This window comes from Lissotriton vulgaris, chromosome 9, assembly GCF_964263255.1.
Source record: "Lissotriton vulgaris chromosome 9, aLisVul1.2, whole genome shotgun sequence".
NCBI classification, from domain to species: Eukaryota; Metazoa; Chordata; class Amphibia; order Caudata; family Salamandridae; genus Lissotriton; species Lissotriton vulgaris.
Genome location: NC_141697.1, coordinates 572,371,237 through 572,392,737, shown reverse-complemented (window position 1 = coordinate 572,392,737; position 21,501 = coordinate 572,371,237). Strand labels below are relative to the sequence as shown.

The window sequence follows — 21,501 nt, the reverse complement described above, 5'->3', positions numbered from 1 at the left end:
CGTTCCACCACTCTCATAGAGCCCCTCATAATAAGCACGAAACTTATTCAGGATCCCGGGTTGAGTGTGGCAGGGCTCCTCCCCTGGCTCCTGGATCCCCATGATCGGCACACCCCTCCGGACGGGGTTAGCAAGCCAAGCCAGCATCGACCCCGCGTTATCACCTTCCGCATGCACCCTTGTCATGTACGCCTTATGATCAAAACTGCGCAGCCGCTCTAGCTCTACCGCCAGCCCCTCCCGTGCCCCGCTAAGCCCCTCCTGCAGCTCAGGGTGATTCGGGCGCCTCTTCTCTAAGTCCCTCAGCCGTGTCTCAGCCTTATCTAAGTCATCCAGCAGTGTTTTCCGAGCCCCTGCCGTGTGTCCAATACAGTGTCCCCGCACCACCACCTTAAACGCATCCCATTCGACCGCCCTAGTGGAGGCCGAGCCACTGTTCTCCTCAAAATATCTCTCAATGCGCTCACCCAGGGCCTCCCTGAACAACAAGTCATCCAGGGTGTCAGGTTGCAGGCGCCATGTTGGCACGCAGTTAACAGTCACCATCCATTCCAGAGACATCAACAAAGGGTTGTGGTCCGATAGCGTCCTGGCCAAGTATTCCGCCCCTCCCACCGCGGGGAGCACACACGCCGAACAAAGAAAAGCATCCAGCCTCACATGCAGGTCATGTAGGTGCGAGTGAAAGGAATAGTCCCTAGTGGTGGGGTGCAACGCCCTCCATGCATCCGTGAGGGCCCAGCTCTCCTGCCATTCCAACCTACGCTTAGCGACCCTATTCACTGGGGACGCGCGCAGCGGGGGATGGGATCTATCTAGTAACACATCCTCAACCGAGTTGAAATCCCCCCCCAAGAGAACCGGCCCTGCCAAATAACCCGCCAATTTGCCCGAGATGGTAGACAAGAAGGCGGGTAGGTCTACATTAGGAGCATACACATTACAGAGAGATATCATCCTGCCTCTCAGCCTCCCCTCCACCGCCACATATCTGCCCTCCGGGTCCACCAATGACTTCGAGACCTGGAAGGGGACCCCCGCCCGTATCCAAATCAGTGCCCCTCTTGCAAAAGCCGAAAATGTCGTGTAAAATAGCTGCCCCCTCCAGCGCCTCTGTAGAGCAGCCCCTTCCTGCTTGTTAAGATGCGTCTCCTGCAGGAACGCTATATGAACCCCCCTACGCTTGAGGTACGCCTGGACTTTATGTCTGCGCGTCATGGACTGCATACCCCGCACATTCCAGGTCACACATTTCAGCGCCCCGGTACTAGCCATCCCCCCCTACACAAGCGGACCAGAAAGCAAAGAACAATGTCCGCATAAGTCCCGCGACCACGGGTCCACCCACCCACCCTCTCCAAACAGGAAGCCGAACCCCTCCAACAACAACTACCCCCCGAGCAACCCCAACTGCTCGCTTCTCCCACCCCCCCAGGACAGGCCCCCCCGGAACTGGAAGTACCCCCATCCAAACCAACACTCCCGACCACCCCTCAAGGAAAGGCGGTAATAGTCGCAGTCCCCACTGCGGTGACCTTAGGGGCCAGTAAGGCGTGGCTCAATGCGATGTAACCTCAAAACAAATCAGCCCCGTGCACTCCACCCCACAATCCCCACCTTACAGCTCCCCAAAACCTCAATCAATAACGTTCCATTGCTGCGGGCCCAGTGCCCCGGTGTCCAACCAATGAGTTCACTCCACCAGTTCAGTTCAACACGCCTCCAGTATCTCCCCCGAAGTCTGCGGTGTCACAATAGGGCCCCGGGCTCCACCAAATTCCGACTGTCCCGTCTCTGAGCCCGTGCCCGGGTCTTCCGATTCCGTGCCCTTCCCGGACCGACTCCTGGCGGTCCTAGATAAGTCCACTACCGCCTGCAGTGCCGCCTGCCTCTCTGCCTCCGTCTGCGACACCGATGGTTTTCCGGTCCTCTTGCGGTTCCTCCTGATCCGTTGGGATTGCCTGACCGGTTGCGCCACCTTAGCCTCCTCCTCCCTGGCCTTAGCACCATCCGTACCCGCTTTATAAGTGTCCCACCAGTCCCAAGCGTCCGCAGAGGTCGTGAAGAATAATGCTTTCTCATCCACCACCACTCTTAGCTTGGCAGGGAACAACAGGGAGTACTTGATGCCTTCCTGGCGGAGCTCCCGTTTGAGGGACAGAAAGTTTGCCCGGAGTCGCTGCGTCTCAAATGTATAGTCCGGGAACATGGTGACTCTGTTGTTATCCACTTGAAATGGCCCCGCTTCTCTCGCCCTCTGTAGGAGCCAGTCTCTGTCCCGGTAGTGGAGCAACTTAAACACCACTGGGCGAGGAGGAAGGCCCAAGGCTGGCGGGCGCGCTGGAACTCTATGTGCCCGCTCCAGGGAGAAGAAGGGGGACAATCCTTCCGGTGCCACCTCCGTCCGCAACCAATTATCGAGGTAGCCCACCATGTCGTCGCCTTCGATTTTTTCCGGCAGGCCCACTAGGCGAACGTTGTTGCGCCTGTTTCGGTTTTCCGCATCTTCAGCCCTCCTTTCCAGCACCTTCAGACGGTCCATCACGTCCGCCATCTGGGCCTTCATTGTGGCTTGGCCCGGGGCGAATTCTTTAACCGTGGTCTCCACGGACTTCACCCTGTCCTTAAGTTTGTCATGGTCGGCCTTCAGGAGGCCCAAACCCGTCGCCACCTGAGCTATATCTTGCTGCAGGGCGTCCTTTGTGGTGGCGATGGCCTCCAGGATACGATCCTGCATCCGCTTTCATTAATGACACTCATGATGCTTTTTAAAAAAATGGTTTCTTATGACACCAGTGTTTATACTATTTCAAACAGTTTTCTGCAAACCCTCCAGGAATTTACAAGAATGGTACGAAGAGGAGAAAAGGAAAAGGCGGAGCACCACAACTCTGGGCCTGGAGGCATGCCCAAGTGAAAAACCTCCAGATAACTAACAATTGGAAGGAGCTGAAGACTTGAACTAATACAGCTTAATTTTCTATTTTTGTCAATTTTTTGTCAGATCCATACTTTTTCTAAAGATCTCACACTCATATCTATGATTTCAGTTACTGGATATCTCTCTTGCCTGCTCTCCCCCACAGATATTTCAAACTCCCTTTGGGTGCCCAAGTGCAAGATGGCCAAGAAGATCAAGTATCAACTGGTCCAGAGTCTTAAGCATGAGAACTCATGTTGGGGAACAAGGATAGAATAGAATTGAGGATAGCAAATGCTTCTTTGCCATTGGCCGGTAGAACTGAATTTTATAAGAGATACCTCAATGCAGAACTCCCTCTTATGGGGCACACGTTGATGGACAGCTTCATTTAAAGACCCAGCAACTCACTGCCTTCCAGCATCTGCAGGACAGGTATAAAGTGTCTGTCTGAGGAGTGTGCCTCCTCTGTGTTAGGCTCCAGTGTGGTGCTGTTGGATGATGGGTTCAAGCATAGTGCAGTTCACTATTACGTTCTGATGTGAAGTAGGTGTCAGATGTCAGTGTTGTGCAATTAGACTTTTTGTGTATGTTGCTTTCCACTGTGGTGCGGTTGGAAATGTGCTCTATTGTGGTGCATCTGGGTAATAGAGAGCTGACTATGCAGTTTGGCAGTGGATGTTAGGTTCCAGTGGGTACAGTTGTGTGCTAGTTTGATGCTTGTGTTGTTTAATAGTAGGGTGTCATTGGGCCAGATGTAGGTAAAAGCAGTTTTCCGAGTCCTTAATAGCGATTTGTAGGGAATCGCTATTAAGGACTCACAAAATGCCATGTAGGTAGGAATTGCAATATTTTTTGCGATTCCTTAATATTCCTTAATTGCGAATTGCAAATTGCGATTTGCAATCAAGGAATACCGTCACATTCATTCCTGTAGGCCTAGAGGCCCATAGGAAGGAATAGGAATTGCGCACGCAATTTGCAAGTACCCAATAGGTACTCGCAAATTGCGTGCGCAATTTCAAGGGTGCAAGGGTTCCAGAGGGACACCCTGTTGCACCCCTGAAAGTTGCATGTGTGCACATGTGGCACACATACATGAACTAAGGGCATGAATGTGTGCCACATGGCACTTTTACAAAAAGCAACAAAGTGCTTTTTTAAAGGAATTCAGAAATTACCACCAACTTGAAGTTGGTGGTAATTTGCGATTCCTTACGGCCAAATTGCGCTTTTTTTGGTGCTTCTTACATTGCATTTAAGGAATCATAATTTGGCATTCCCTAAATGCAATCGCAAAATAGGGAATCACAAATTTTGCGATTCCTTTTTTTGCAGTGGGCTGTTGTGTGCTACATTGCACACTGCTAATTTGCGATCGCAAATGCTTAAATTCTGCAAATTTCAGCTTTTGCGATTGCATATTAACTTCCTACATCTGGCCCATTATGAGGTAAATTTAAGTGAGGCTGTTGGTTCCAATGTGGTTAAGTTGGGTGCCGGGGTCCTGCCTGTAGCATTTAAATGTTTAATTCAAATGTGGCTTTTAGTTATTAGGTTTCAATATAGCTATTTGTTTCTGCTGTGGTTGCTGGGTGTTAAGTTCCAGTGTTGTACAGTTGAGTGCTGCATTGCAGTACTGTGAAGCCATGGTTATTTTTGTTCTTTTTAAGCACACTTCAGGAACATTGCCACTCATTCTTCCTCACATACAGTTCATTAAATGTGACTAAAGAGACTAAAGAGAAACATTACTCCAGCCTACCTCTTCGAGACAGCCACTCGCCCACTGTTTCGGTCACATCAAAGACTAGCCAACCAGCTTTATTGCTGGGCTGCAGATTCCTGCTGTCGATGTAGCGCTGCGAGGGGGAATACGCATCCTTTGCTCTTAGAATCTGTGTAGGAAGAAGCAATAGTAATACCTGTGTTACAAGGTGTTGAAACATGGAGTTAGAAAGTGGGGGAAACTTCCGGAAAGTTGACGTGTCCTTCAATGTACAGGCATTGTGGTTTTGAGAAATGAGGCATGCGTGCTGACTGCGAGAGGTGTTAGAGCAGGAGGACTGAGTTGGACCGCTGGCTGCACGACAAAAATATTGGTGTGACAGCGCTGATATACGTGTTCAGCAGAGAGGTTTTATAGGGTAGTGGCTGCAGAACAATAGAGGCTTGTCTACTGACTGTGAGGGATGCAGGCTTGCTGACTGCGAAAGTTGTATGAGTGCTGCACATTGGCATGTTGTATGAGCGCTGGCTATGAGCGATCAAGAAGGCAGCATGGTTTGGTCGCCATGAAGATGGATGGTAGTGGATGGTCGTCTTTGGAAAAAGACGCTACTTGTTTAGCATGGGGTAGCAGTACTAGCTGTGTGAGGAAGTGGTGTAGTAGAACTGACTGAGTGTGCCAGTTGTGTTATAAAAAGGAGGATAGTGTAAAAGCGCTTCTTGTGTGGGGTGTCGTAGGGGTGGTGGTTTGGTCTCCCATTAGGTAGAGTTCATAAGAGTAGCCTTTGGGGGAGGATGTAAGGGTGCATGTTGCAGGTGGTGTTGTAATAGTGCTGGAAGTGAGGCTGCTGTATGGGAACTACCTGCAGGGGGTGGGTTGGTCACCCAGTACGCCTGGAGTACAGGAATAGAGGTCGCAGGGGATGAAGTAAGAGAGTTAAAACTGGGGATGGTGTAGAAGTGTTGGAGATGTGTGGCTCAATGGTTAGAGCGGCAGACCCTGATGCAGAGGTCTAGCCCGGGACCAGGGTTCAATTCCCCGCCTCGGCGGGTCTTGGGCTCAAAATTCCACGGACCTGATAATTCTCGCCTTGGTGCCTATTCCAATCATGGAGTCCCACTCTGCAACTCTCAGCAATAGCTTGCTTAATCTCCACAACGGCCCCCACAACGCTAAGGATGCCTGGCCTCCACCCTGGCGGTGCCCAGGAGTGGACGCCTCACAGGGAAAACCAGGACAGGTTCCACAGCGGTATTCGTACAAGCGCCTTGAGACCATTGCGGGTGAGTAGTGCGCTATACAAGTATCAATTTACATTTACAGTGAGAGATGTAGACGTTTTGGCACGCACCCTGTGGCAGGTTCTGCTGAAGGATCAAGGCAGTTGATTCAGTATCTGTCTCTTAGAAAGGCTTTAAAAGCCTAATGCAATGTCTCACACGGCCTTCACCTTATGGATGAAAGAGTTATTGCTAAACTGTTCCCCTAAACCAAAAAGGAACATTCCTACCAAACATTCAGCAAGGTTAAACGTAACAAATGGCTCGCTCCATTACCATTCTCCTCACTTACAATAAAGTGGACATCACCCATAAGGGACAGCAACGTTTTGAAAAGCCACATGTTCAAGTCCCCTCCTTAATATGTGAAAGCAGGGTACATGTTACCTCACACTTGTGTTTGGGTGATGGTGAATTCCTTCAAATTTGTCTTCAGGAAGTTTACATCTTGATTATTGTTCTTATAAACTGCATTTGGTTGTGGCTGATAATTATTAATTGCATATTGGAACATTTCGGTGTCAAATGCTCGAACTCTGATAAAGACTTGGTCCACTCTTTAAAAAACTTCAAGAATAAAAAATAAAAAAATTGAGTGGATTACCTTCTCTGGCGCTGTACCAAAAATGTGGAACTCTCTTCCACCGGAAATCCGTAGAAGCTCCTCCAAGGTTGCTTTCAAATTGGAAGCATAAAGATTCCTCATGAACAAGTTCTTACCTTAACACGATGGACTACTGTAGCCCTAATCGCTCTGTAAATACTACAGCATTGGTTAATAATTCTGTTTGTTACAATTGTATTTGCCCCCCTTACTTCATTATGTATCATCACTCCCTTGAAGTTATTTTATCATTGACTAACCCACCCTACGTTAACCCTGAATTATATAGGATCTATAATGTTAGCACTATATGATTTTATGCTCATTAGCTTCCCCATTTTAGTCTGGTTATGTTCTTTTTCCTTCCTCTCCTTCTAACTGTAAAGCGCTCTGATAGCCTTCGGGATCAAGTTCGCGCTATATAAAACTTTATAAATAAATAATAATAATAATAATAATAATGCAGCGCATGCATTTAGTACAGCAAACTTCCTTGTAACCTGTTGTTGCTTTTTGAGTCTTAGGCGGTCTACATATGTAATTGAGGATGATGAGGATGTGGAGTGCTTAAAATAGGGATGGTGTGTAGGGCTGGTTGACATTGGTGGCTCGGCCGGTTAGGTAGGTATCGAACTGTAGACTGTAGGGACGGATGCAGGAGTGCTGACTATGTGTTATGATGTGCCAGTGGAGGTGTTACTGGAGTTCACACCATGATGGCTGCAATCAAGAAGATAAATGGGGTTGGGGAATGAGCTTTAAATTAGTTCTTAAGGCCTGAACTCCAATGTATTGTAATGTAGCTGAATTAGGCAAAATAAAAAAAGAGGTGCACACTTTGTTGCAAGAAATGTGTATATGTTGTTTTGTGTGCTGCTTGGGTATGATGCTAATTTACTCACAGAGGAAGAGAGGCTTGTGAAGCAAAATATACAAATAATTGTGGGGTTTTTTTCTCGCGAGACAAGAAAAAAGAATTGTTGAATAGTATTTGCATTTTCAGCTGAATCCATATAGTTTTTTTTTAACTAAAATAAAGACCTGGATTTTCTTAAGCAACTAGATTCTTTGTGTTAACATCTGAGATATTGTGATATTAATGAGATAAGGCCTCGTAAAATGCTTTTATTCACATTACAGCAAGCATAAGTTGTATTTTAGACAACCATACTGGGTAGGTAAATCCTACTAAGGCTTATATATTTGCAGTGGCCCTGAATATGTGAGACTTGAGTAGGCAGGGTCTCTAGAGAAGGTATTACCTGGTAAAGCTCCACTCTCTGCTCGCTGGCCCTAGACTTGGGGTTCGGCACTCTGAAGATGCGGAGCTCAGCCTTCACCAGGTTGCTGGCGTTCTTCTCAAGCGCTGAAACATCAAACCGTATAATGCGGAAGAAGGGGCTCACTGGACCGGTGGGTATCAGATCTGGAGAATAAAAAAAAGAGCATGGTGAAAGGGGAAGGGGACAAGCATATATAACTGAGGAAACCGAAGGTGTATGACACTCTGCACCTGGAGAAAGGCAGAAATAACCAATCATATTTGGAGAAGGAGAAAGAAAGGCATCCAATCACATAAGTAGGAGGAGCTCCCAACAAGTCATATCTGGACAAATAGTGGGAGGAGCGATCTATCACGTCCGAAGAAAGAGAAGGAGAAAAACCTAATAGCGTCTGGAAAAATAAGGCACCGCACTTGCTGGAAACAGTAAAGTCTCTCTCCCCCCTCTTCCCCCTCTCCCCCCCCCCCCCCACCTCTCTCTCTCTCCTCTCTCTCCCCCCTCTCTCTCCCTCCCTCTCCTCCTCACTCTCTCTCTCACTCTCTCTCCCTTCTCCCCCCTCTCTCTCTCCCTTCTCCCCCCTCTCTCTCCCTCTCTCTGTGAGTGCCATTCGACAATTGGAGAACCAGGTTCCCTCTTGCACATTTGGAGAGCATGGGAGATTAATGCCCAATCAAATCTGGAGAAAGACACATCTGTTGAAAACAGAAAGAGCAACCAGGAGCCAGTGAGTAATATTAAACATCTAAAAAAAGAAATGCCCATCCATGTCAGGTGATTAAAAGGAGAACATTTGTTCACATCATGAGTAAGAGGAGAACATTGACACCAGTCTATAAAAAGAAGATGCAAATCTGCAAATCACATTGAAGGTAAAAAAAAAAGGCACATTTGGAAAGGAGTAAGAAAATATGTACTAATACCAGGAGGTTGTGGAACTAAAGTACCCAACAAAGTCCAGAGAAAGATGAAAAATTGAAAATCACCTTGAAGAGCAAAGATAGGAAACACAAGCACATGCTGAGGAATCATAAGAGCAACACCGTGTTACATTAATAGGAAAACAAACGCCTGATCACATCTAGTGATAGAGGAAGAAACCACAGAATTGCATCTGCATAATCAGGAAGATAAGGATCTAAATATATATGAACAAAAATGAAGTACGCAATTACATCTGGAAGACAAGCATTGGCAAAGTCAATAGGCCTTGCCCTTGCGACCTATTGGCTTTGCCAGCACCTTAAGTCCATGCTGTCCAGCATGCGCACAATTAAAAAATAAAAAAGATGCGATGACATTGCCGTTACGGCCATGCCATGATGTGTGCACAGTCATGCGTCATGACACATGCTCAAGAGGCGGGCACAATTTTGTTTTTTAATTACTGATCCAAAATGGATCAGTAAATAAAAAAAGAAGTAGCCTGCAAGCACAATGAAAACACATTTTTTAGCATAATAAAAATACACCCCAAAAAATTGGACTTCAGGAGTGTGGCAATGGAGGAGAGGTGGTGGAGAGAAAAACCTGCACGCGAAGGAGAGCACCGAGACCTGTGGGCGAAGATCACAAGCAAGAAAGAGCAAAACGAAGCATGGGGTGTAAGCATACAGACGAAAGAGAGCAGCAGGGAGAGCTGAGGTGGGAGAGGAGCACACATGGGAGACATCTGGAAAACACATGCACTGTCATAGAGTGCTTAAGTAAAAAGATGACAGTAGTTCTCTAAAAGTGGGCAGTGGCAGGTCACAATAAAAAATACTATGCTATGGCAGGGACATGCACAAAATGGCCAAGGCAAGCTATCGAAATAGATGCAAGCAAATTACAATAAAGCCAACCAATAGTAAGCAATGGGCGGGCTTTAAGCCTACTGTAAGAGTTTGGTAAGTGGACACCAGGTCTTTTTCAACAGAAATTTGGTCAAAAGAGCCTAAACAGAGGGGAATGTCGAAATCACATAGGAAAGAGAAAAAAGCAACTAAGCATCAATTAAGGAAAATGAAACATGAACAATAACACCTACTTAAAACTGGGAACTTAAGAGAGAACTTCATACAAATACAGCTGTAGAAAGAAAATCAATCAATCACATTTAGAAAAAAAACCATCCAAACGCACACAGAGAAATAATAATAAACGTAGATATGTATACCTATAAACTAAGAATATGAACACTCACACACCCAGAGAAACTGAGAGAGGCACCAAGTCACATTTGGACAAAGAGTAACACTCACCCAAGACAGACGAAAAACACCCAATCATATTGGTAGAAAAAAAGCATCCAATAACTAGAGGAGAAGGAGGAAGGACCCATTCATACACAACCTCTCCCAATAATATTTCAGGGAGAAAAACACCCACCATCAACACAAAAGGGAACTAACCAGGTGCGTCTGGATAATAAGGAAGAAACCTGTGCCACACAGGGGCAGATACTCTGAAATGGCGGCAGAGCATCTCCCCACAGCCTTGCGCCAGCAGATGATAGATTAAATGATAATAACACAATTAATATAGGGGAGAGAAGTTAGCCTAACGGCTAGGGCGGTCGACCTCGAATCTGGGGAATCGTGTTCAAGTCTCGGCAATGACGCTGAACATCCTGTGATTCTGGGCAAATCACTTAATCTCCCCATACCTAACATAAATGAATGTGTTCTCGCGATGTAAAGCACTCTGATACCCGATACAGGGTCAAGTTCGCGCTATATAAAACTCTGTTAAAAAAAAACAATGTTACCATCATTTTATTTATGCTGCCTGAGCAGCATATTGAGAATTGGGCTGTGCGGGACTGGGCATGGCAGGGGGAGGAGTAGTGTGCACTTATAAGTGTGCATGTCAGTTTGGCCGGCCATCTTGGGCCGGTAAAACAAACATGCAAATTTATGTTTCGCCAACCAGCTGATTTGCATGCCGGGTTGGAGAAATGCCACAGGCTCCAATGCACTGTATGTGCGGCAAATGAGGCTGCTCAGACCAATACTGGCGCTACTCTCATATCATGAGAGTAGTGTCTGGATTGGGTGGGATGGCTGTGACTTGAGGGCCCATCCACTTCCAGCCAGATGAGAGGCGCAATGAGGCGGCTGGCAGCATCAGCGGGAGCGGATCGGCAGATAAGTCTTTTTTTTTGTTATTATTATTTCATCCCCTCCTCCTTGTCCCCTTGCCCTACCGCTCTAGATAGGCAGCGGCTGCCACTGGTGTAACAGCCCATGAAGAAAAGAGAAGAGCAAGACTTACAACCACATAAAAAGTAAAATAAACATTAATTTGCAACTGGAGAAAGAAGAATGGCCATGACCAATCACTTCACGAGAAACATGAAGAGAGCAATTGAATCACATCAGGGGAAACAAGAAGATAAACATTATTCAACATCATAAGAAACAAGAAGAGAAACACCCAATCACATGTATAAATGAAGGAAGTGAAACACCGAATTACCTCTGGAGAAACAACAACGGTTAAACAAATATTATCTGATAAAAAACTGGAAGGGAACTCTCAGTCACATCTGTGGAAAGAGTCTGGGAAATATAAAATTACACCTTTGCTTTCGAGAAACCGGTTCAAGCTTCTTCTATGGATACACTTTGTGAGGACTGGATAGAGCTCTGTATTTTTATCTTAAAAATTACATTGGAGGAATTATGGAGGGGCACCCTAGTTAATCGCCATCTCAGATCAAAAAATACTTCAACCATAAATTAATGGAATGTCTTGTTCTCCCCCCCCCCGCCCCCCCCATGTACTTTCTTCTAACAAATTTCTGCTAGTGGGAGATTTTAACTTCCACACACAACTAGGTTTAGATGCAGAAACACAAATACTACTCTCCGATATGTTGATGCTAGGGCTTAATCAGATAATTAGTGGTCCCACACATACTACTGGGCACAATTTAGAGCTTATATTTACTAATGCCTTGGATCTTCAGGTGGACTCTCTTTTTCCCCTAACTTGGTCAGACCATTTCCTTGCAAGTATCCAGATCCATATCAAAGGAAAGCAGATCAGGAAGAAGTATGAATTCCTCAACAAGACAAGGACCTGGAAGAAAATCTGTAATTCCCCATTCTCTGCAGTCTTTACTGATATAAATAGCGTTTTCACTAACTTCCAGGAGTAATTCTCCCAGATCCTAGATGAAGTTGTCCCTCTCACGACTCCAACGCTGCTAAGCCTCTTTCCCCTTGGTTCTCGGATGAACTAAAACAGGTAAGAACAGCCTGCAGGAAACTGGAGAAAAGGTGGCACACTGCCAAATCACTCACTGAAAGAAACACCTATGGCATTAGCACCAGCACTAAGAGGCTTGCATAAAAGGTGTAAAGATGCTAGAAAGTCCCATTTTATAAAATGAATTGCTAGAGCTGGGAATCTCTCTGAAGAACTATTCAAAGTTTTGAATAAATTCATGTGGCCCACTGCACGTATATCTACCATCCTGTCCTCCCAGGGACTATGCGATGCTTTGGCAGTCCATTTTGAATAGAAAATCACAAACATCTATAAGAACCTTTCCCAATGCCCCTCACTAACTGAAACCATATCCACCACTCTATTAGTCATCAATTCTTCCATCTACCTGGAGCGCTTTGAACCCATAACTTTGGAACAAGCTCTGGAAGCAATGGAAAAACTGAAATCAGGTTCCCCTTCTGTCCTTTCCCCTCCCTATGTTATGGCGACACTGCCCAATGCACTACTTCCAGCACTTAGTGCATTGTCTAACTTTTCTTTAAGCACTGCGACCTTACCTTTAGCTTAGAAAACTGCACAAGTTCAACCCATCCACAAAAAAACAATGCAGACACCCTGTTACCTTTAAACTATAGACCCATATCGCTTCTACCTTATTTAAGCAAAAATATAGAGCTTAGTTAATCAACCTCTCTCTTTACTTGGAAACAAATGCTATTTTAGACCCTTCTCAGTAAGATTTCAGTGGCTCACACGGGACAGAAATTGAGACCTGAGAAGACTTTGGGCAGCACCTCCAGCACCCCCAAAAAAGTGTTGCTCCTACTGAAGAAGGACAATTATCCTGAAACACGTGTCTAGAGTTACACAGCACTAGCTGCACCCACAAGGGTGAAAAACTAAAGCCTGACACCGAAGAAAGTGTTATCATGCACTACATTTATTATGATGCATCGGGGCAAACGGAGTGCTGGAGTGTGAGGCAGTGTGCGCCCACCCCCCTCCTACAAGACAGAAATTGCGTTGATGGCGGTGCTGGAAACCAGACGACTTTCCCTTGATGATGGTTATCCAGCAATGCTGGTGCTACTCGACTTATCTGCAAGCTTTGACACCATCTCACACTCCACCATGGTCCAATGGCTTTATGAGATTGGTGTCAGTGGTAAAGTGATAGGGTGGCTTTAAAATTTTGTGTGCAACCGTACTCAGAATATACATTTGGGGCCTTTTACATTTTGTGCCATGTGTCCTCAGTGAGCCCTACGCTCTTTAATATATATTTGCCCCACTAGCTCAAGTGGTAAGATCTTCCAGTTTAGATGTCATCTGGTATGCAGATGTCACACAATTGATCATCTCCATGGGTTCAAATTCTGAATCTGCAAAATTCTAATTCTGAGAATGTATGAAGAGAGTCGCATCCTGGATGTCTCTGAATTGTCTGCTGCTAAACAGCGACAAAACGGAGATTCTGCTGTTCGGTAAGATCTACACATATTGGTGTTACGACTGCTGGCTGTCAGAGCTGGGCACCACCCCACATCCTTAAAAGGCAGAAAAAAATCTTGGTATTTTAATCAATGTTAACCTCACAATGAGAGAGCATACAGGTTACATTTGTGGCACCTGCTTTGGAATAATGTGCATGCTTAGGAAAGCTTTCCAGGGGGTCCCCTCCACTCAAGAAGAATTCTCACCCAGGCTCTTGTGGTCAGTCGTCTTGACTATAGAAATGCTCTCTTAGTGGAAGCAAATAAACCTAAGCTTGAGGTCATTCCGAACACCCTCAGAGCCCACTCTACAATCTCTACACTGGCTACAAATCAGGAAGCGTGCCATCTTCAAGCTCTGGTGTCTGGTACACAAATGCTTAGCTGGCATGGGCCCTATATATTTTCAAAATAAACTTCACTCCTATCTCCCTACTAGAAACTTGAGATCCAGAGACCAGCTTCTGCTCTGTTTTCACCATATTCGTGTAGCCAAATATGGCAGCCAATCTTTCTTCTTACCTGGGCCCACATCAATGGAACAGTTTACCCTTCCACGTCTGTGCTTGTCCTAACTTTGCCTGCTTTAAAACAAACCTCAAAACAAGGCCTTTTAAATGTTACTTCTCCTTTCTTCCTTTTCCCTTTCTTCTACCTGGACTGTGCTCTAGCGCCAAGATGCCCCTTCGGCAGGGCTTTAAATGGGATGAAAAAACTGGGGGCCTCTCATAGGGGTGTGGCCGATGTAATTAAGGCTATGGCTTAAAACACTTAAGCTAAAGATCTGTACTTAGCCTAGTGTGCCGTCCGACAGGTATTTTGCTGCTTCTGTATATTAATCCAGATATGTGGCTAATGCTAGAGCTGCGCCGACTTTCGAGCTGAGAAAGCAGGTTCGAGCCTCACGTCGGCTGAATTTCCTATTATTCAAAACAGGAATGTCCCTGTGTAATGTAACTTGTTTGCTCCAAGTTTGCGGTATACAAAACTGAAAAATGAATCTCTTTGAAGTTACATCAAAATCAGTAACAGATGTTACTATTGGAGAGTTAAGCTTTATTTTTTTTCCCACTCTGAAGGTAAGAAAAGGAGAGCCCGATAGGGACCCGTCCATGCACTTGCTTTTAAGAACTTCCAGTTCTGAGCATCTGCAGGACCCAGCCCACTTAAAGGCCATGCCCTTTGGGCTGATTCTTTGTGCTATATCAAGTGTGCATGAGTATAAGAAGTGAGAGAAACAATGCCTAGTAACATCATGAAAAAACACATTGACAAAGGCAATATTCCTGGCCGTAGCAAGCTTGAGAAATAGTAATTTTTTTCATTTTTTTATTGCAAGCTTATGTCAAAACAATAAAGAAACATAAAAGAAAACTTGTAGCCACTTGAATGTAGCTGCCATATACGTAGGTGAGAACAACAAAAAAGGAGCCAGGAAATAAACCATGTAACTGGGCACCATAGGTGCAAGCAAACAAAATACCTGATATTTTAAGGTAATATCAAAAAAAGTATTTAATAAAACGTTACTTCAACCAGATTTGTCATTGAAAAGAAATAAATTATTTTTAGGTGGATGTCAACAATGTGCACAGGCTTTGTGCAGTCACTCATGGTAAAGGAAGCCAATGGGTAAAGGGGCTATGCCATTGTCCCATGCTTTATACTGAGGTGGGAGGGAGAGAACTATGAGTGATAATTTAACAGATCACTCAATGAAGTCCGCTGATCGAAAACCCCTCCATATATATGTAGCATGTATGTGCTATGTATGAATTTTTGGAGAAAAAAAATAATTTGGTGAGGTAGCTAACGTCAGAACTAAAGAGAGGATGCAAAACACCCAATGGCATTTAGAAAGAGATACTTCCCCGGTTGGCTAGGATGTATCTTAATCACAGTGCTGTTTGCTGTAAAATGACTGAATGTGATATTGGGATCAAACTATGCACTTTGTGGAAGGAACATAATTGAGGCTATGTATTATAATGTTTATCTATATCTATACTAATATAATAAAGAGAGAGCTCAAACCTTTGAGGCGGGTAATCTCAGGAACCACAACACCAATCACAACACCCAATACAGCGTTGGAAAGGGCAGTTGCAGCAGAAGGACATAGGCTATGCAGACTCCCACCATATACATTTAAAAGGTAAAAGAACTACGCAGCAAAGTAGTCCCTTGTGCGCGTGTCTGCATTGTGCTGTGGGCGTGACAAACGCTGGGGGCGTGTGGTACATTCCGCCCTTCATGTCATGTCTCACATTGTGTGCTTATCCCACCCTGCTCCCTTTAAAAACCCCTGCACCCCATAATCATAACCCACCCTTACTCCTTAAAATACCCCAACACCCTTAAACACTAACCCATCTTAACCTTATAAATATACCCTGTACCCCAAAACCCAAACCTATCCCTAAACCCTAAAAATACCCCTCTACCCCAAAGCCCAAACCTAGCCCTGAACCCTATAAATACCCCATACCTCAAAACCCAAACCTACCCCTAAACCCTAAAAATACCCCTGTACCCCAAAACCCAAACCTAGCCCAGAACCCTAAAAATACACCTGTACCCCAAAACCCAAACCTAGCCCTGAACCCTAAAAAAAAACCCTGTACCCCAAAACCCAAACCTAGCCCTGAACCCTAAAAATACCCCTGTACCCCAAAACCCAAGCCGACGCCTGAACTCTAAAAAAAACCCTATACCCCAACACCCAAACCTATCCCTAAACCCTAAAACTACCCCTGTACCCCATAACCCAAAACTATATCTGAACCCTTCAAATACCCAAACACCCCAAAACATATACCTCAGTACCCCAAAACATATACCCCTATACCCATACTTACCTTATCCAAACATTAAAAAACATGCTTTTACCATTCATGCATTTACAACGAATTTAGTTGTAAATGTATGCGTGGTAAAAGCATATAAAATGTAATGCCATGCATTATAATAGCATTGCGGAGTCATGGTACTTTCGTAATGAAAGTATGCGGAGTGATGGTATGCGGAAAGAAAGTTGCGGAATAATGGGTGTTTACCCTCCCCCGGTAAGTACATTGGTGGCAATGCGGCCCACATCTCCAGCAACATACTCATATTTTTTCACCACCCATTTAAAAAATGCACAGGTCTCTCTCATTGATGGCCAGCACTGACATACAGTTTTAGACACACCTCCCGCCACAAGTTCTAGAATTGCGAACTTTAGAGCTGGGGAGCTACGTTCGAATCTCGGTATCAGCTCAACATCCTGTGATTCCAGGCAAATCGCTTAGTCTCCCTGTGCCTACCACAAATGAATGTGTTCTTCTGTAATGTAAATTGTGCTCATGCCATGTTGTCGAGTTCGCGCTATATAATATTGCAAGGAAAAATAAAGTAGGGAAACTCGAGTTCACACACTACTGAACGCGCACTCTTAAGTGCATCAGCAGTGCACTGTGAATCGGAGCGTTTCACAGGCCAGTCACAGATAAGAAATGCTATCAAAACGAAATCCTACAAAACAATATACTACTGGCCAGCAGTAATTCATACCTGGACAACGTCGGGACGGGCAGCTAGTGTTTTATAAAGGCAAAAGAAAAACACATGTACATTTTAAAGATAAAGATGGAAGAGAAACACCCAAATGCAACTAGTAAAAAAAATGAGGTGCTCCCAGTGAGGAAGACAAATTGACTCGCCCATTAGCATCAAAAAGTGTGAGACACCCAGGCATGTCTTCTTATAGCCACTTCCCCTAATATCCGCTTGGTGTTAACTGCCCAATGATTTCCTCACACTCATACCTCTTTTTACTATTCTGATCCCCCAAAACAAGCCTTTCCTAAACCTTACCTCTGACTCTTCCCCCTCCAGTTCCCTTCCACTCATCCCCCTTCACCTCCCTTTTACTCATCCAAAACCTCATCCTACTGCTAGGAGCTCCACAACAAAAAACAAAAAATCTAAATGCTTCCCTTCTATCCCTCTACTATCCTTTTCAATCCAAATAATAGATTAACAAGCTCACCACGCATATTAATTTCATATTTCACTATGATAATTCACCACTAATCCTTTATGGGTTCCAGAGTAGTGTGCTACTCGCCAAAAAGCACTTCAACATCTGATATGGGGTAGCAAGCGCTCTATAAATGCAAACCTTTTTACCTCTTCGCTACACTTTTCAATCCAAATAACTGAGTAACATATCCACAACTCAAATTACTTTCATACTTCACTATAATAATTCACCACTAACACTGTATGGGTTTCAGAGTAGCGTGCTACTCGCCGAAAAAGCACTTCAACGCCTCTTCAGGGGTAGTAAGCGCCATATAAATACAATTACAATACAATACACTCTCTACCATTCTCTAAATGCCTCCCCTGTGACTGCCTTTTCCCTTTATCTCCTTCTTGATTTGACGTCACCCCTTCACACCGACCAATTTCCACACCCCATCCTCACTGTTTCCGTAGTTCTGCGGCACCATGTCCACCTTCTGCACCTCCTTGGCGAAGTAGTCCTCTTCGCTGCTCCCCCGGTCACAGAGCCAAGCCAGCTCCTTGGCCCGCTCCTTTAGCAGCTCCTTGGTGCTGTTGTACAGGAGCATCACCTCAGGAGGCACTGTCTGCGGGGCCTCCTGCTCGGGAGGGCCTGGGAAGCGCAACTTGCTCAGAATCTGACCCCTCACTGCCTTAATGCGCTTAGCCTTGTAGGAGTCCAGGTCAAAGGGCTGGCAGGTAGAATGGGCCAGCAGCCCCGCCACCAGTTCCAGCAGGGAGGCGCAGAGCAGGAGCAGGCACATCTTCAGCCGAGACAGTGATTAGCAGATATTCAGAAGAACTTGGTCAATTTTCCAGCAGAGCAAAAAAACCATGCACCAAGAATAGCCAAGTTGGAAAATTGCACGTTATTGAAGGTCCAATGTGAGTGAATCGCTTTTTAGATGGACAAGTCCTTCAAAAATGTGTTCTGGCTAGTCAAGTGCTAGCGAGAGCATCAACTGTCAAGGCTGTCAGAAGACGTTGAATTCACAGATTGCAATGCAGGCATCTGATGTGCTCAGAGACCCAGTCTGGTGGAGGAACCAAATCAATCCCAGTTCACCAAGCTCATCAGCAGGCCATTTCTGGACTCGCTTCCTACGCAGACTGCAGAGCTTACTGCCTGCATTCAGGCTACCCTCAGGCACAAGAGTACTTATGGCCAAAGCTGCCCACCTCAGTCCATAGCTTCATACCCGTGCACCACGCTCCGTGTCCATATTCAATTAAAATCCTAATGTAGGCCAACTCTTCATTACAAATGAAGGAAAGACCCTCAGTCTGGAAATTGAGCTAATGAATCAAACGCATGTATTGGTAGCGGTATGGCACCTGCTTTCACAACATCAATTTCATGGCTGGTTTCTGGATAGGTGTTAGAGGGATCTGGTGATCTGGGACCCAGGCTACTCGGAGGAGCTGCAGGTTGGAAATTAGGTCCTGCTTGGGAGTTGAATGCTGCCTTGTGCCCTGCCTTGTTTGATGATGTCTAGGACCATGTCCAATTAGAAGGTTTGCAGATGCAATGCTGTGATCTAGTGCCTCGTGACTTTAAAGCATAGCACCCAGGAGCTATGTCCCCTTTGATGCGCCGGGTGCCCCGCACTCCAAGCTCCTGAGCATATGCAGAAGCCTCTGTTCCCTTTGAGGCGCTGGGTGTCTGCGCAGGGTCCTTTTGTACCTCACGCAGTCCCAGATCCTTTCAAGAGCTGCGTAGCTGGCACTCTGTTCTCTTCCCCAATGTGCAGAATAAAGTCTGCGTTCCCCCGGAGGAGCTGAATGTCTGCTGTCTGTCCATGTACGATGCACAGATCACTCCAGCTGCCCCCTGTGAGGAGCTAGGCGTCTCTGATCCAGGTTCTTGAGAAGCCGGGAGTTTGGACACAGTGTGCTCTTGTGTCACATGCAGATTAATTCCACTGTCCCCGTGGAGGAGGTGGACGCTTGACCGCGCTCTCACGTGCTTTCTTGCAGTCTCGGGGCGTGTCCCTGCTGAACCCAATGCCCTCCTGCCAGGAGCTGAAGCGAGGAAGGGGGAGCGCCGTATCTTTAAGCAGTCAGCGAAGTTTTGGTCCCAGAGAAAACGTAGTCGCGGCTCTCCTCCTCCCCCGCCTCGTCTGTCTCCACCTACCTTTCTATCTCCTCCGCCTCCCGCTCCTTCATCCCTTCCCCTCCTTCGGCGCAGCCAGAGCCCTGAGGTGTACCACAGAGCGGCACCGCGCGCCACGTGCCGTCAGGGCTTGCCGCAACCTGGCGCACGAACGGCACGCGGACACGGAAGGCAGAGGCTCCGGCGAGAGCAGACGAACAAAGCGCGCACTCTCTTGACTGCGCCATCACCTTCAGGGGGTGGGGTGCGGTGTACAAAATATTTACTGAATATCAGCAAATAGACCATTTCATAGCCTAATGCCTTGTACGATAACTCCAACCAGTCCTGGCTTTTAAGTTAGCAGCACTTCTTTGCATGCTGTAATTTTCGACCTTATACAGACGCCGTTAAAAGAGAAACTACAAGTTCCAGAATGCAATATGCTCTCGCTAAGAGCCAAGATGTGCTGATAGTGTCTCCTAAGCGATACAAAAGGGGATGATGGACGGAGCGTTTGAGCAAATCAAACACTCAACCCCAGTCAACTGATCTGGGTTTAATCCATCACCATTCTTTAGCTCACTCTGCCACCCCAGTTCAGACACGGCCATATGCAAATCAGTCTGACCCTGTGCCTCATGGGAACAGTCCAGCCCGAACTGCCAAGCCATGTCTTCCGTGGACCGGAAACAAGCATCCTGGGACTGGTTTCGGATTCATAATCCTCATCAGCCAGGCTATCTTGAATCCAGTGGCAAAGTGAGCAAGGGACTCACGTCTGAGCATACCCGGCGGAGTGGGCTAAAGAACGGTGATGGATGGGCTAAAGAACGGTGATGGATTAAACCCAGACCTGTTGACTGGGTGTGAGTGTTTGATTGGTTCAGATGCTCCGTCCATCACCACCCCCTTTTGTACCGATAGTGTCTCCTAAGGCATGGCTTATATGCAGTGCTTAATTTGTAAGACGAATAAGTGCCAGGGCTCTGGTCAGGAGGCCACTGCAGCTTGCAGCACACATTGTCCCTGTGAGCTGGCAATGACAATACAAACTCAGCTACTAACCATCACACACAGCTGTTGTTGTGCTCATACATAAATGAGCCAGACAGCGCTACCATGTGGCAGACTGTCATAAGCCCCGGTGCTGGCAATTAGGTGCCAGTGCCCAGCACTGGAAACAACCGGCTCAAATTAAGGCCTGCTTATGTGGCAACTGTGATATGGCAAATGCAAAGCTCTTATGTTTCCTAGGCCAGTGAGTGAATATCCTATCCAGCCCAAGTGTTAGCTTTCCCTGCTGCCACTTTTTGTCCTGAAACCTCATTATAAGATCAAGACTACATGTCACAAAAAACCTCACCTGAGTGAGTTACACATGCAAGGACATGGGAAACTTGAGAACTCTGCAACCATCATTCGATATAAAGCAACACAACCCGGAAACGCACTGAACACAGTATGAAAAGGTGTCATTTACTAAGGGTTACCAGATTACTCCATGTCATAACAAATGCACTGCTGGACTTTTCTTTTGCAGGTTTCTTTTACAGTTTTATATGGCATGAACTCAATTCAAAGGTATCAGACCGCTTTACATGAGAACCTGATGCTGCCTGTGGCGCACGCAGGGGGCCCCTTTGGAGGGCGGCCACCTTAGTGCCAAATTAGGCACCCCAAACCAGTCTAGTGGTTAGACCTCCGGTGGCCCCTGAGGTCGGGCGCGTGGCACAAATCACTCCTGGCGCACCGAGTGGGCAGGGGCAGAGTATTTATACTTGCTCTGCCCATCCGGCATTCCTTTTGGGCCGATCCTTCACGCCGTCACCCTC

At 46.2% G+C, this 21,501-nt stretch overlaps 1 protein-coding gene across 1 annotated transcript in view; it reads right to left on the bottom strand.

The window, feature by feature from the left end:
* Positions 1-19,396, bottom strand: part of LOC147691853 (transforming growth factor beta-2 proprotein-like) — a 213,078-nt gene extending 193,682 nt beyond the window's left edge. Inside the window, exons 1-3 of the mRNA XM_086938130.1 lie at positions 17,999-19,396; positions 7,796-7,959; positions 4,686-4,818 (exon numbers count right to left, since the gene is read on the bottom strand). Of these exons, the coding sequence (XP_086794256.1) occupies positions 4,686-4,818; positions 7,796-7,959; positions 17,999-18,338 (637 nt within the window). The 5' untranslated portion in view covers positions 18,339-19,396. The remainder of the gene's footprint in view (positions 1-4,685; positions 4,819-7,795; positions 7,960-17,998) is intronic.
* Positions 19,397-21,501: the final 2,105 nt, after the last annotated feature.